At 43.4% G+C, this 16,471-nt stretch overlaps 1 protein-coding gene and 1 pseudogene across 2 annotated transcripts in view; both read left to right on the top strand.

The window, feature by feature from the left end:
• The window catches only part of SH3KBP1 (SH3 domain containing kinase binding protein 1), a 254,503-nt gene that overhangs the window by 171,320 nt on the left and 66,712 nt on the right, over positions 1-16,471 (top strand). For both annotated transcript variants that reach the window (XM_024737998.1, XM_024737999.1), the window contains exon 8: positions 13,251-13,358. In XM_024737998.1, coding sequence (XP_024593766.1) covers positions 13,251-13,358 — 108 coding nt within the window. The remainder of the gene's footprint in view (positions 1-13,250; positions 13,359-16,471) is intronic.
• On the top strand, positions 5,315-8,108 carry LOC112394991 (ATP-binding cassette sub-family G member 2 pseudogene; annotated as a pseudogene).

Below are 16,471 nucleotides of genomic sequence, written 5' to 3'. Positions count from 1 at the left end.
CCATTGACTGGGAGTTCTCTCTTTGTATATTGAACTCTCCTGAAATTAAGGTCAGTAGTTTCCCTGAAATGCCCCTGTATTATTTATTTTAACTTTTCTTAGGATGAAAGTAATTTATTATATTCAGTAGTTGTGTAGCCCCTATCTTCTTAAAGTATCTCAAAGGTCTTACATTCACATTTGCATTTTATTAAAATATACTTTTCTGAGATGGCATGGGATGCACTTTTAAGTAATACTTTAAAATTAAATAAGTAAAACTTACTCTTAGAGAATGAGAACAAAACAGATAAATACGAAGGAAAGTCAGAATCACCTGTGGCTGCGTCACCGTCAGATACCTCTCTTAATATCTGAGCTGTGTTCTCCCAGACTTTATACACACACAGAGACACACACACACAATTACAGCTTAAAAATAAAAATAAGGTCATATCATATACACTCTTTTGTTTACCCCCTTTGCCCCCAATATATCTTGCCTATCTTTGGCAGCACGGTTAAATGGTTCCTTAGCATCCCAATGTATGGAGTACCACGATCCTCTTTTATATTTGGCTTGTTTCTGGTTCTTCCCTATTTTACACCATGTTGCATGTAGTCATCACCTTGTTTGTAGATCTTCATGAACGTAATTATTTCTGCCACTTTCTGCTGCTTGTGTAACCTCGGGCAGGCTGCTCAGTCTCTCTGTGCCTTAGTTTGTTTCCACATCTGTGAAATGGGGATGATAACGGTACCTACCTCCTGGTGTTGTAAAGATTAAGTGAGTTAAAGGAGGTAAAGCACTTGGAATGCCTGGCTCCTAGTAAGTTCTGTATAAATGTTAGCAGTTGTTGTTATTTCCTGATGACCAATTGCTAAATGTATTGATGCCTCAGTGCCTTTTAAAGGCATTTAAGTGATGTTCTGAAAGATCGTGCCAATTTAGTCTCCCCCCAGGAGCCTATGAGAATGTTTCCCTATCCTTGTCATGCCCGGATATTATCATTCTTTCTAATCTCTGCTAATCTGATAGGCATTTGCATTTTTTTAAATGATTACTCAAGTTGAAAATGTTATGTGTCGTTTTCCAATTGATTTTTATAAAAATACTTTATATTCATGACATTAACCTGTCATCTTTCACATTACAAATGTTTTTTCTCAGTTTATGACTCATAGAGATATTTAAGAAAATATCATTAAAAGTAAATACCTTTTAGACTTAAAATTTCCCCATTTTATAGTTAACTACATGGTGCAGTAAAATTCATCCTTTTAAGAATAGTTTTACTTAAGGCTTTTATATTTTAGTCCTAGTTCGAAAGGGTAGCTGGCTATTACATGCATTCCTTTTCTGCCTTCCTCAGGGCTTTCAGAGGTTCTATTTAAAGCTTCTGTCCTTACAGTATTTTCTTTATAGCGGCATTCAGAGAACCCCCGAGATTTGGCATGGATAAGGATCCTCATATCCTAGACCAGGGCTTCACAAACTTTCTCTGGAAAGGGTCAGAGAGAAAATATTTTATATTTTATGGGCTATATAGTATCTATCTCAACTGTACAAAAGCAGTCATAGGTGTAAATGAATGGGTGTGGCTGAGTTCCAATAAAGCTTTATTTATGGACACTTAAATTTGAATTTCCTGTACTTTTCATATTCTTTGAAATACTATTCTTTTGATTTTTAAAAACCATTTGAAAATGTATAAACTATTCTTAGCTTGAGGTCTGTACAAAAATAGGTAGCAGGCCAGATTTAACCCATGGGATGTAGTTTGCTAGCCCTTGAAATAGAATGTCTAGAAACAGACCCATGAAAATATAGGCAATTAATTTTCAACAGAGGTGCAAAGAAAATTTAAGAAAGAAAGGATAATCTTTTCAAGAAATGGTGCTGGTACAATTGAACATATCTAGACCAAAAAAAAAAAAAAAGCCCTAACCTAATCTAACACATTATGCAAAAATTAACTCAAAATGGACCACAGATCTGCATAGAAAACATAAGACATTAAAAAGTTATTTATGGAAACAGGGCTTCCCTGGTGGCGCAGTGGTTGAGAGTCTGCCTACCGATACGGGGGACATGGGTTCGTGCCCCGGTCCGGGAAGATCCCACGTGGCCACTGAGCCTGCGCATCCGGAGCCTGTGCTCCGCAACGGGAGAGGCCACAACAGCGAGAGGCCCGCGTACCGCAAAAAAAAAAGTTATTATGAAAACAATAGGAGAAGAGGGTTGTTATACAATCCATGAAAGAGAGAACTGCTGCAGTGGACTCTGGCAAAATTAAAAACTTTGCTCTGCAAAGATACTATTGAGGGAATGTTGTTTGTTGGTTGGTCTCTTTTTCTTACAAGGTCATCTGAGCTCCAGTGTTTAGTAAATAATTGCTTGATACGTAATTGCATGAATTTCAAGGACCTTGGTTTTGTTCTGAGTCTTCCTGGGAATATACTTTGTAAGACAAGACCATGAATCTCCCATAGCAGAGCCGTCCCCTGCACCCCACCTCTGTACCCCTGTGCCACTTTCTCCCCAGGGTGGCAAACAAGTGCAGCCATATTCCACTAGTCAGGCCTGGACTTAGATGAGCTGCCTGAGAACCGAGATTTGACCTGGGAATTATATTTTTTCACTCACTGCACAGGCCTAGAAGCTAAATTTGCTGTGTATAGAGAAAAAGACTCCAAACAAATTTTCATGCCAAGGAATAAGCTTTCCTAAAAGAAAGACTTAAAAGAAATGTAGATTTGTCTTGTAAGAAAGGGAGATGGAAGGTAAGAATTCACCAATAGCTGCTGCAGCTGGCTTGGATGTTCTTGACCTTCATAATGATCATGGCTATGCCCTTCACTTCTTATTCCTTCCTGATGCTTATTTGGGAAGTGAAGATTCCTCCGCCCTCACCCTAACAGCCTTCTTTGTATCTCTTAGAGGTGGTGCAGGAGCTAAGAACAGCTCTTAAAACATAATGAAAGATGCTTTATCAATGCTACTGTGTTTGTAATGAAGCAAAATGATTTTGTATTATATCTACTATCCTTTTAATGGAAGAAAGGCATGTATTTGGATGCAGAATCAATATATTTCCCTAAACATAAATGAAAATGAAATCTCAGCTGTAGGATGGACAGCCTTGAGAGGTAAATTATGCCATTAGCCATAAGCTTTGGATGAGCTGAAGGCACCGTTAGAAACAGCTTCTAAAATTTAGCATTAAGTGGTCCTTGCAGTGTAAATGACGTAACAAGTAGAAAATGAGAAGTTTCTATGAAAACATATTGTTACATAATTTCACATGCTTGATTATATTTAAATGGACAAAAAAGTGCAAAAGTGCCACCTTGATGATTTGCATTTGGTGTATGACTTGTCCACCTGCCCTAATGTCTCTGGTCATTCTTAAAGCCAGATTATAAGTACCCAGGAAAGGCCCTCCCTGCAAACATCTCCTTTTCACATGATTACTGATTTTTGAAGTAGAATTTAAGGGGGTAGAAAGTCTTTCATTCTACTATTAGAAAAAAAAAGGCTAAAAGCATAAACATTTCCTAAGACTTAGGACTGTATAAGCTGCAAATGAAATAACGAAATCAGTAAGCAGTTCTTATATATACATTGTGACAAACCGTACGGCCATGCCCCACAACTCCAGGACATGCCCAGTGTGAATGATGACCCTGGAGTTGGGCCAATATGGCAGCATCTGTTGGGTGCTGTTCTCTGAAGAGGCTCCGGATAGAAACATCTTTTTCTAAGAGGGAAACAGTCTATGAGCCCGGAGGCCTTTGGGGCTTCCGCTCTGGGTTGTCTCCTATTAAAGTCCCCTCAGGCCTCCCTGATTCCTGTCTGCCTGCCTCTCAAGATGCCTGTGAAAGCTCTGTTCTCTTTCGGGGGACTGAGATTGGGTTTCAACTTTTTTCTCATTTCTTAGTGACATCTGGACTCAAACGTTACTTCTGTAGCATTTCCTAACCCCTGTGCTCTGAGTGGGTTCTAGGAGCATAGGACAGTGATCCCCTCAGCTCTCCTGGGTGGGTGGGAAGGGCCTTAGGTGGGTGGAAGAACCCCCACCGCCTCCCAGTTGATGATGTCCAACAACATCAGGCCTCCAGCAGCATGTCATCAAAATATTATCATTTTATAGGTGTGCCATTATCTGGAAAAGGTTGGGTGGCACTACCTTACTGCATTGTATTTAACTTTTCCATATAAAGATGTTTAACAGTAACTCTAATTTTCCTTAGGGAATATTCCGCCTTCCTTGTTAGAGAAGAGTGTATATGACTAGCAAAGGAAACTCCAGGATAATTAAAATCCCTTGTATGTGTCTTCATTTCAGAAATTCTTTCTCTAGGACCTCTTTTGGGAATTAGACCTTGAAATAGCTCAGACTTTTAAAGATAGAGCTTAAAGTTCTATTCTATCTAGAATAAAATAAATTCACTCTAATTAAAGAAACAGTCTTTTAAGGTGAGAATATAACTTCTGGTTGTGGCCATGATGGAGTAAAGAGCATTAGATTTAACCTCCTGCCATGGACAACTTTAAAATTGGACAAAATACATGAACCAGCTGTTTTGAGGCATTGGACAATGCACAGCACAGGGATGTGATCCTTGAGAGAAGGGAAGCATAAAGTGAGTTCCCTGTCAACCCTGGCTTTTTGCCTGGGGGCGCTTTCTACATTGCAGCACAGGGCACTGGAGCCTAGACAGAGAGCAGAAGACTCATTGGATTGAATCAACGGAGACTGTAACTCACGGCTGCCGAGGTGGATGGAATTTTCAGGGCAGGGAATTGCAGAGGAGCACGAGCTGTGCAAAGAAAGAGCTCCAAGAGTCTATCTATAAGGGTCCCTTGAGTCTTTGGCCAAGTACTAGGCTGTGCATCAGTAAGGCAAGACCCGGCCGAAAATAAGTTGGGGGAGGAGGGTGTGTGGGTGGGCTGTGAGCTGAGTGGATATCCCAGAGGTCACCAGTGATAGGAGATGTTGGAGTTCTGGCCAAGCAGAATGGAAAAACTTTGTTGAACACACTTGGCATCCAACTGACGACTCAGAAGAGTTAGCCATAATGGAAAAACTTTGTTGAACACACTTGGCATCCAACTGACGACTCAGAAGAGTTAGCCATAGGAATAGCGCTACCCTAGACCCACCCTAAATGAAGCGCAAAACCAAGCCTTGACAGGTCAAGCTGACCTGCAAGTAACATGCCCACCGTAAGGAAACTCCACACTCTTGCAAGGAAAACAACAAAATTCAGTCCTTCAGCAGTGTAGCGTGCAGTGCACGGCTGTTGAGAACATGCAGTCACACATTACCAGATGTACGAAGAAGCAGGAAACTGTGAGGTATGGTATGGGTAGCTTGTAAAAGGCACGTGGTCCTTTCTGAATGCAGTGTTCAGGCATCACGACATGCTTTAATCAATATCGACATAACTAAAAGGAAGCTTGATTACGGCTTTTTGTGTGTTACTCATCCACTTTTTTTGTTACCAGTTATACAGTATGTAAAATGAAAAAGTCAGCAGTTAGTATAGCAAAGCCTGTAAGTTGTTGCCCAATAAAAAGTCAGGATTTTTTTTACAAGTGGACAATCTCTTTGAGGTCATGACTTCCCAGTATCACAAAACAGTGAATGACTGCCTAAACCTCACCTATCCCAGATGTTGATATTTGGAATGTGACATCTTCTTGAGTGGGCTTGTCCCTGGGACGGTCTCCTCGGCTTCCCTCATTAACCGTGGTCTGCCAGGCATTTCTTCTGACGCTGAGATAGACCGTGGTTCTCTTTTTCTCCTGTTACCTCATAAACTGTGATGTTGACGAGCCTGCTAGAGTAACTGCCTTATGGGATGCTGGAAATTCTGAGCAGAAATCCCAGCCATGCAGAATGATTGCATCTCTTCGGGAGGTGTTAACAAGCAGCGGTAGAACTGAGTGCTCATGGGCTTCGGCTTCCATGGAGCTTCCTCTCAGCAGTCCCCCTGAAGCTCCATGCAGAAGGTGTTTATTAGTAAATATTAAACAGCACTTTTCGTACTGTTCATGGGATGTTGAGGGTGTGAGACCCCCCTCGGGGCACTCAGAGGCTCACTTGACAGCCATACCGAAGTCAAACAACACTCACTTTCTCCTCTAGTGATATTTCAGTCATCAGAGAAGGTCGTGAAAACAGCCATGCTGGATAAGTTCTGGGAAATCGGTACTAGGGAGTGTGGGGACAGCTGGCCACCAGGGGAAGTGACCAAGCAGAGTGCTTTTCTTTTTCAAGAGGACCGGGTGGTGAACCCATCATTTGGGGGTTTGCTATGGCGATTTCTGAGCTATACGTTCCTGTCCAAACTCGAACAGGGCACTTATGATGTCTTAGAAAATGTGACCTACCTTTTCAAGGTACTTTTTAAGTTGTTACTACAATTATGAACAAATATTCAGTACAGACCAACCGGTAAGCCTGATTGAATAGATGAAGCTTTCTTACATAGCTAATCTAGACCTGTCTCTTCCTCGTTCAACTTGACGTCACTTCGGATGTTTGGGAATTGTGGGAAGTAGATTAGTACTGTGGGGGCAGATTGGGCCATCCATCGATTCATCCGTTCAGCCAACGTGTATTCATAATCAATATTTTCCAGGCACTGTGCTAGGTATTTGGTGGATACAGAGATATAAATAAAAGATCCTTTGTTTTCAGGGAGCTTACCATTTTTGAGAACCTTTCTACTCAAAGTGTGGTCCAGTAGCATTGACATCACCTGGGAACCTGTTAGAAATGCTGAATCTCTGACCAGCCCCAGACCTAGTGAATCCGAATTGTCATTTTCACCTGATCCCCCGTGGTGTGTCTGCAGGAGAAAGAAACAGGACTAGTATTGCAGTGGAGCTTATTACTGATTCATCCATCTTGTTCCTGGATGAGCCCACAACTGGCTTAGATTCAAGCACAGCAAATGCTGTCCTTTTGCTTCTGAAGAGAATGTCTAAATAAGGATGGACAACCATTTTCTCCATTCATCAGCCTCGTTATTCCGTCTTCAAGTTCTTTGATAGCCTTACCTCGTTGGCCTCAGAAAGATTAATGTTCCACGGGCCTGCTCAGGAGGCCTTGGGTTACTTTCCATCCACTGGTTACCACTGTGAGCCCTATAATAACCCTGCAGACTTCTTCCTGGACGTCATTAATGGAGACTCCTGTGCTGTGGTGTTAAACAGAGAAGACACAGATGGTGAAGGCAGGGAGACTGAAGAGCCTTCCAAGAAAGATACTCCGCTCATAGGAAAATTAACTGAGTTTTATGCCAACTCCTCCTTCTTCAAGGAGACAAAAGTTGAGTTAGATCAACTCTCAGGGGGTCAGAAGAAGAATATTTCAGTCTACAAGGAGATCACCTATGCCACCTCCTTCTGTCATCAGCTCAGATGGATTTCCAGGCGTTCATTCAAAGACTTACTGGGTGATCTCCAGGCTTCTATAGTTCAGATAATTGTAACAGTCATCCTGGGACTGGTTATAGGTGCCATTTTCTATGATCTAAAAAATGATCCTACAGGAATGCAGAACAGAGCCAGGGTGCGCTTCTTCCTGACCACCAACCAGTGTTTCAGCAGTGTGTCGGCCGTGGAGCTCCTGGTGGTCGAGAAGAAGCTCTTCATACATGAATATATCAGTGGATACTACAGAGTGTCATCTTACGTCTTTGGAAAACTGTTATCTGATTTACCCCCCATGAGGATGTTACCAAGTATTATATTTCTGGTATAACATGCTCCCCGTTAGGACTGAAACCACAGGTGGAGGCCTTCTTCATCATGATGTTCACCGTGATGACAGTGGCTTATTCAGTCCGTTCAGCGGCACTGGCCATAGCAACAAGTCAGAGCGTGGTATCCATAGCAACGCTTCTCATGACCATCTCCTTTGTGTTTATGATGATATTTTCAGGGCTGTTGGTAAATCTCAGAACCGTTGTGCCTTGGCTCTCGCGGCTTCAGTACTTTAGCATTCCTCGATATGGCTTTGCGGCTTTGCAGCATAACGAATGTACTGGCAAAGAATTTCTGGAAAACCAGGGCGTCACTTTCTCACCTTGGGGCCTGTGGAGGAATCACGTAGCCTTGGCACACATGATTGTTACCTTCCTTACAGTTGCCTACCTGAAATTATTATTCCTTAAAAATTTTTCCTAAATTTCTCTTTAATTTACATGATTTACCCCACCTTAAAAAGGGAGCATCTTGATTTCAGTAAAAAAAAAAAAAAAAAAAAAAGCCAGAAGTGATTCTAAATGTGTAGCCAGCTTTGAGAAGCAATGGTCTAAGATGTAGCTTTGCACTCTTGACGAAATGGAGCCCCGTATGAGGTTGCAGCTGGGTTTGCAATTTACAAGGCAATGGCAAGTTTGTCTTTTCTAAAGATTTAAAGTGCCTAGACGAGAGGCAGACACAGCAGAGCTCACAGGTGACTCCCTGCCGCCAGGTTGGATGACAGGGAGCGGCTCTCAGCTGACCCCCAGCGCGAGAGCTGTGCGCAGTGGTGGAGTGCTTCCGCCACGTTCCCCAGGGCCTCTATGGCAGGATGGAGCAGACTAAGGCCGGGCTTCCCTCCTCAGACACACCCTGGGGGCTTCACATCCCTCCCCTGAGCCCTCCAAGTGTGTGAGCTGCTGCCAGGGGGTTTCACCGGAAGATGGTGCTGAGTCGCATGACAGATGTATGTGTGCTTAATTAAGACACTTTCCTGGCCTCATTATCCCTCAAGGTCTCTGGGACCAGCCCCTAGAATCACAGTAATGACGACAAGCCAGCAGCAGTTGTGTTACTCTTTACGCCTCAAACATCTCCTGTGTATCAAGGAACTGAGACCCAGAGTTTTTATCACTAGTGGACCACTTGAATATCTGGTGGCCCGAGTTCGCTCTCCTTCTCCTCTCTCTGAGATATCTTGGCTAACCCAAGATAGTGCAGAACATTGAGGCTGGAGTACAGCACACCTAAGGCTCTGTTTATTCATTCCTTAAAAGGAAAAACATTATTTGTATTTTACAAGGAAAAATATATTTTACGCTAATATCTGCCGGGCGACGAGGCATGGAGAAACCATTTTGAGGGCTTAATCATAGAAGAGTAAACATTCTATGTCAGAAATATAATTCTTTCCATACTCTTTGACTCTTGATAAGGGCCGAGGTCTACTTTCCTCTGCTTACATGTGAATAGATCTTATTTCTAATCATCATTGTTCTGGAAACTTCCATCTACATGCTGATCTTTAACTCTTTCCCACTGCAAACCCCTGCCTCATTTAAAGGCCATCCCGTCACCTGCAGACGCTGCCCTTTCCTCATCCGTATTGGAATCTCAAACTCCACTAGGGTGGATCTTGGCATAACCATCGTGGGTTGTGCCTGTGGTATAATTATTAGTAGTGTCCCAGGTTTGGAAATAAATTATATGGTCACCCTAAAATCTTCCAGTATTTTGCCAACACTGCGTCTCTCCTTAGTGGTCACCTACTGCCTCATTGTCCTGCCTTCACCCACCTCCTGCCATCCTCCTTGGGGACATTAACTCCATCCTGATGATGTTCTGGCCTCACAAATCATTGACTGTTCATTCTCCCCACCCCCCCGTCACTCATGGTTGCCATCTTGCCTCACCCCTCACATCACTCTTCAGTAGAGGTTGGTTGGAATCTCCTGGGAACCAAACATTGCCTTCACTCTAAGTGCCAGTTCTTGAATGTTCTCTTCTATGACCCCAGCTTCCCACTCTCCCTCTTCCCTTCCTTCACACTTGGTGATCCCACCCTTGACCTTTCTCGTTACCTTGATTCTTGCCCTCGTTCTCTCCTTTCAGGCTGCCTGGTTTCTCTTGGTCCCACTTGCTGTTAATCCAGCCTAGGACTCCTGCCGGTGTTTCGGTGCCATGTTGATTCATTGTGTCTGCCTCTCCCATTAGGCTCTGAGCTTGGGAGCCCCATAAGGACATGATGATTTTCTTTTTCCTCCTGAATTCCTCTCCTATCCTGCATGTTTTAGGTCCTCATTAAATCAATTGCATTTGCTGTTCTTTCACACTTCTCGAAGCAGAGCCCTCATACAAATAATTCTCTCTTCATCTCTGCCGCCAAAAGCCTAGTTCTTTTGTCTGGTTTGTTGAAGATGACTTATTTTCATTTCTCATTTTGCTGTCAGAATTCTTCCTGCTTCCCTTAAATTAGCTTCTATTGCTAGGGGAAAAGAAGTCTCAGTTCTCTAAATCTCTGTCCCACTCCAGGCGTCTTGACCCTGTGGCTATTTTCTGTCCTGCAGCAGACTCCCTTTCACTTTTCTTAGTATTCTGTCACACTGTCAGTTTTCTTTCTTCAACATACTTATCTCATCCGTGAGCTTTGTATTTGTTCTTATACCAGTCAGAACAATTAGACATACTGTGTTCTATCTTCATGCTTTCCCTCTCTTACCTTGAATTACACAATGATTAGCACTGTTCATGTTTTCCTTAAAAAGCAGAACATGGATGAGCCGTTCGAGCTACTCACCACTGATGGGAGGTATAATAAATGTAATGTCACATGCACTGTTTTCCCCTGTAGGCGTGCATAAGTTCTGAAGTTATTCTGCATATGCTTTTTTTGTTTTGTTTTGTTTATTAAAATTTTCTTTGCTGTTTTTCTCACATATGAAGCAGGAGGCTTCATTACAGTGGTTCTTGGGTTACTGATTGCGTAAGGCTAATGGGAAGCATAGCCTTGAACCATTTAGAAAGTTTGAAAGAAAGCCTTCAAAAGAAATATAGCACTAAACAATATTTGAGTGCCTTTTATGGACATAATTCTGTACCAGATGATCTGAAATGAATGTGGAGAAAAGTCCACTCCTCACATAAGCAAACCCTTCACACATGAAAAGATTTAAGATTATTTGAAAAGCTGTTAATGATTCTCTCCTCTTTGGTACTAGATCTCATGGTTGATACCTGTTACAAAAAAAGGACCTTGTATGTTATGTGTGTGCATGTGTACGTGTGTGTGTTTCACACAAATCTCTAAGCTCCCTGGAATTAGGGATCATGTTCTTTTGCATGTTTAGTGTTTGGTGCCTACAGAATGAATTTAAATATACTTTACATATAATAGTTGTTTGTTGAATGGGATATCGTGAAATGCAAATTAACACAGTTCTGAGTGTCAGAGAAAAGGTAAAGCTTCCATTATAGTCACTTTCCTAAAGATGAGTTTCAAGTTGGGCTTTGAAGATGAGAGGGACTTGTCCAGAAAAAGAAGAGGAAAAAAAATTATGCCAGGCATTTCCTCAGAAACAGAGGCTCTGGATTGAAAGACTTAATTTCCAAGGATTAGGAGTGAAGAAATTCCACCCCCTCCTCCTTCATAAGTTTTTCTGATATCGTTGATGCCGTAACGGTTTCTCAGGGATGGAAGAACGTCAGAAGTCATCAGATTCTGCCACCACCACCCATGTTCATGAGTCCCTTCTTAGGGACTACTGCTAGGTTGTTTAGGGTGTGACGTGACGTGGGCAGGAACAGAATACTTACCTGGGCTCCTCATTGGCACTTTCCAGGAAAGATAAGCATTCTTTCATATTGTAAGTCTCCTGAACCTTGATTTGTTCTGAGTAGATCTGAACTTGATGCTTCAGGTGTCTTTGTCTTTTGGTGTTGGTTGCGACTAGAATTTATAGTGTGATTAAGGACTCAGGTCAGTCTATCCTTATAACAGGTACCACTGGGGTAAAAGATGATGCTGAGCATTTACTTCTCACCTGAGGTGGCCCTGTGTTAACTTCCATAGAATCCTCACAGGCTGGGGTAGATGGAGGCTATCTTGTCCTGCAGTAATCCTAGTCTTGGGCTGTGGGAGATCACAGAGCTCAGGGTTAGAAAGAGTCTTCTTGGATTCTAGAAATATTTATTATATTGTACATTGGGCTGGGGGTATAATGGTGAACAATTCAGATGTGTTTCTCTTTTTGCTGGAATGGACGCTCTAGCAAGGCTCATAGTGAGTCACGTAAGCCAGGGCCTCCAGAGGCTTATCACCAGGGCCTAGGCCAGCTGCACATCTGCCGCTTGAGGCCTCGTCACCCCTTCCCCAGCCCCACTGGTATTGTGGAGGGCCATGAGTGCACCTCCGTGGGCCCTGAGCAGGAATTCCTCACTTTTCTGAGCATTTATTTTCAAAGTCCTCTGTGTTACTAGCATTTTTTGGAAAGCCTTCGCTCGTTTCAGGCTTTAGCTGGAAATTGTTGACCACAGTCTGAGAATTGGGTTTTTACTCAAGGACCTGTACTTGACAGTGGTGTGTATGGTGTACATACACTGGGAAGGAAGAAATGCCCAAGTGAGGAGGTTTACAGCAGGACAGGTGGGTCTTGGATTGAGGTGGGAGAAGTGGAGTTGGACCCAGAGCACAAACGCGAGATATATTATCAGACTAGAGCAAATCAAACTTCCAAGCAGTTGGGGATGGGGAAAAATAGAGGCGGTTCTGTGGCATGAGGGTGAATGCCTGGGAGAGCCACGAGGCCATTAGGCTCAGCATGGAAGCTTGCAAAGGCTGAGCTCTCACTCTCTCCCTAGCACTTGGCACAGAGTAGGTGCTCAATAAACGTTTGACAAGTGAATGAACAGAATAGGGATTATTCAAAGGGAAGCAGTTTTGATCTGGAAGAATGAAGAGATTTATTCATTCATTTAGTGAGCAAACATTAAGTTCTGTAAGGTGGGGGGGAAGGACTCTTCATGATGACAGCTGTGCCCCATCAGCACGGAAAGGAGAGGGTACATTAATGAGCTTGCATACACTGTGAGTTTTCTTACGCTTGCCTGCCTGTCACAAAGCCCTTCTTAATTTCGACAAGCTTTGTGACAGGCTAATCAGAGAGAACATTTGTGCGTGTGATGTTTTCTAACCCACGTTTTCAGTTAATGAAATAATTTTATTTCAGGAAAATGAAAATGAAGAAAATACGTATCCTCCTATCCTTAAGGGAAAAACAAAAGATCTTATTGATCTTAAGGCATCTACAGGCAACACTGGGTTTTGAATCCCAGCGGACAGCTCTAGCGCACTTAAGCTTTTGTTCTCCCGTCCGACTTTGGGGTTTGTGCTGATTTAGTCTTAGTAACCGTTGATAGCAGCCTCAAGGAAGGCTCCTCCATCTCTCTAGAAAGGGTGTCAGAGCTCCCTGTAGGGTGCTTACCCCATTTCTCACTCTGCTCTCCTGTTTCCTAGGACTGCATCGACGTAGGCTGGTGGGAAGGAGAGCTCAATGGCAGACGCGGAGTGTTCCCCGACAACTTCGTGAAGTTACTTCCTCCGGACTTTGAAAAGGAGGGGAATGTAAGTCTCTGTGGTTTGGATCTCAGTGCTCTGCCTGCTGTCAGAATTGTGGCTTCCATGATGGGGCTGGGGATGTGGGGTGGGGAAGTTTATTGTTGAAGAGCCCTGGCATTTTAGTTTCTTTGTTTTTTTTTCTTAATCAATTTATTTTATTTTATTTATTTTTGGCTGCGTTGGGTCTTCGTTGCTGCACGCGGGCTTTCTCTAGTTGCGGTGCGTGGGGGCTACTCTTCGTTGCGGTGCGTGGGCTTCTCACTGTGGTGGCTTCTCTTGTTGTGGAGCTTGGGCTCTAGGCATGTGGACTCAGTAGTTGTGGCTCATTAGCTGTTAATGATTCTCTCCTCTTTGGTACTAGATCTCATGGTTGATACCTGTTACAAAAAAAGGACCTTGTATGTTATGTGTGTGCATGTGTACGTGTGTGTGTTTCACACAAATCTCTAAGCTCCCTGGAATTAGGGATCATGTTCTTTTGCATGTTTAGTGTTTGGTGCCTACAGAATGAATTTAAATATACTTTACATATAATAGTTGTTTGTTGAATGGGATATCGTGAAATGCAAATTAACACAGTTCTGAGTGTCAGAGAAAAGGTAAAGCTTCCATTATAGTCACTTTCCTAAAGATGAGTTTCAAGTTGGGCTTTGAAGATGAGAGGGACTTGTCCAGAAAAAGAAGAGGAAAAAAAATTATGCCAGGCATTTCCTCAGAAACAGAGGCTCTGGATTGAAAGACTTAATTTCCAAGGATTAGGAGTGAAGAAATTCCACCCCCTCCTCCTTCATAAGTTTTTCTGATATCGTTGATGCCGTAACGGTTTCTCAGGGATGGAAGAACGTCAGAAGTCATCAGATTCTGCCACCACCACCCATGTTCATGAGTCCCTTCTTAGGGACTACTGCTAGGTTGTTTAGGGTGTGACGTGACGTGGGCAGGAACAGAATACTTACCTGGGCTCCTCATTGGCACTTTCCAGGAAAGATAAGCATTCTTTCATATTGTAAGTCTCCTGAACCTTGATTTGTTCTGAGTAGATCTGAACTTGATGCTTCAGGTGTCTTTGTCTTTTGGTGTTGGTTGCGACTAGAATTTATAGTGTGATTAAGGACTCAGGTCAGTCTATCCTTATAACAGGTACCACTGGGGTAAAAGATGATGCTGAGCATTTACTTCTCACCTGAGGTGGCCCTGTGTTAACTTCCATAGAATCCTCACAGGCTGGGGTAGATGGAGGCTATCTTGTCCTGCAGTAATCCTAGTCTTGGGCTGTGGGAGATCACAGAGCTCAGGGTTAGAAAGAGTCTTCTTGGATTCTAGAAATATTTATTATATTGTACATTGGGCTGGGGGTATAATGGTGAACAATTCAGATGTGTTTCTCTTTTTGCTGGAATGGACGCTCTAGCAAGGCTCATAGTGAGTCACGTAAGCCAGGGCCTCCAGAGGCTTATCACCAGGGCCTAGGCCAGCTGCACATCTGCCGCTTGAGGCCTCGTCACCCCTTCCCCAGCCCCACTGGTATTGTGGAGGGCCATGAGTGCACCTCCGTGGGCCCTGAGCAGGAATTCCTCACTTTTCTGAGCATTTATTTTCAAAGTCCTCTGTGTTACTAGCATTTTTTGGAAAGCCTTCGCTCGTTTCAGGCTTTAGCTGGAAATTGTTGACCACAGTCTGAGAATTGGGTTTTTACTCAAGGACCTGTACTTGACAGTGGTGTGTATGGTGTACATACACTGGGAAGGAAGAAATGCCCAAGTGAGGAGGTTTACAGCAGGACAGGTGGGTCTTGGATTGAGGTGGGAGAAGTGGAGTTGGACCCAGAGCACAAACGCGAGATATATTATCAGACTAGAGCAAATCAAACTTCCAAGCAGTTGGGGATGGGGAAAAATAGAGGCGGTTCTGTGGCATGAGGGTGAATGCCTGGGAGAGCCACGAGGCCATTAGGCTCAGCATGGAAGCTTGCAAAGGCTGAGCTCTCACTCTCTCCCTAGCACTTGGCACAGAGTAGGTGCTCAATAAACGTTTGACAAGTGAATGAACAGAATAGGGATTATTCAAAGGGAAGCAGTTTTGATCTGGAAGAATGAAGAGATTTATTCATTCATTTAGTGAGCAAACATTAAGTTCTGTAAGGTGGGGGGGAAGGACTCTTCATGATGACAGCTGTGCCCCATCAGCACGGAAAGGAGAGGGTACATTAATGAGCTTGCATACACTGTGAGTTTTCTTACGCTTGCCTGCCTGTCACAAAGCCCTTCTTAATTTCGACAAGCTTTGTGACAGGCTAATCAGAGAGAACATTTGTGCGTGTGATGTTTTCTAACCCACGTTTTCAGTTAATGAAATAATTTTATTTCAGGAAAATGAAAATGAAGAAAATACGTATCCTCCTATCCTTAAGGGAAAAACAAAAGATCTTATTGATCTTAAGGCATCTACAGGCAACACTGGGTTTTGAATCCCAGCGGACAGCTCTAGCGCACTTAAGCTTTTGTTCTCCCGTCCGACTTTGGGGTTTGTGCTGATTTAGTCTTAGTAACCGTTGATAGCAGCCTCAAGGAAGGCTCCTCCATCTCTCTAGAAAGGGTGTCAGAGCTCCCTGTAGGGTGCTTACCCCATTTCTCACTCTGCTCTCCTGTTTCCTAGGACTGCATCGACGTAGGCTGGTGGGAAGGAGAGCTCAATGGCAGACGCGGAGTGTTCCCCGACAACTTCGTGAAGTTACTTCCTCCGGACTTTGAAAAGGAGGGGAATGTAAGTCTCTGTGGTTTGGATCTCAGTGCTCTGCCTGCTGTCAGAATTGTGGCTTCCATGATGGGGCTGGGGATGTGGGGTGGGGAAGTTTATTGTTGAAGAGCCCTGGCATTTTAGTTTCTTTGTTTTTTTTTCTTAATCAATTTATTTTATTTTATTTATTTTTGGCTGCGTTGGGTCTTCGTTGCTGCACGCGGGCTTTCTCTAGTTGCGGTGCGTGGGGGCTACTCTTCGTTGCGGTGCGTGGGCTTCTCACTGTGGTGGCTTCTCTTGTTGTGGAGCTTGGGCTCTAGGCATGTGGACTCAGTAGTTGTGGCTCATGGGCTCTAGAGTGCAGGCTCAGTAGCTGTGACACA

Source organism: Neophocaena asiaeorientalis, unplaced genomic scaffold (assembly GCF_003031525.2).
Source record: "Neophocaena asiaeorientalis asiaeorientalis breed wild unplaced genomic scaffold, Neophocaena_asiaeorientalis_V1.1 scaffold324, whole genome shotgun sequence".
NCBI lineage: Eukaryota > Metazoa > Chordata > Mammalia > Artiodactyla > Phocoenidae > Neophocaena > Neophocaena asiaeorientalis.
Note: the sequence above shows the minus strand (reverse complement) of the source record. Positions and strands in the feature narration are given on the sequence as shown.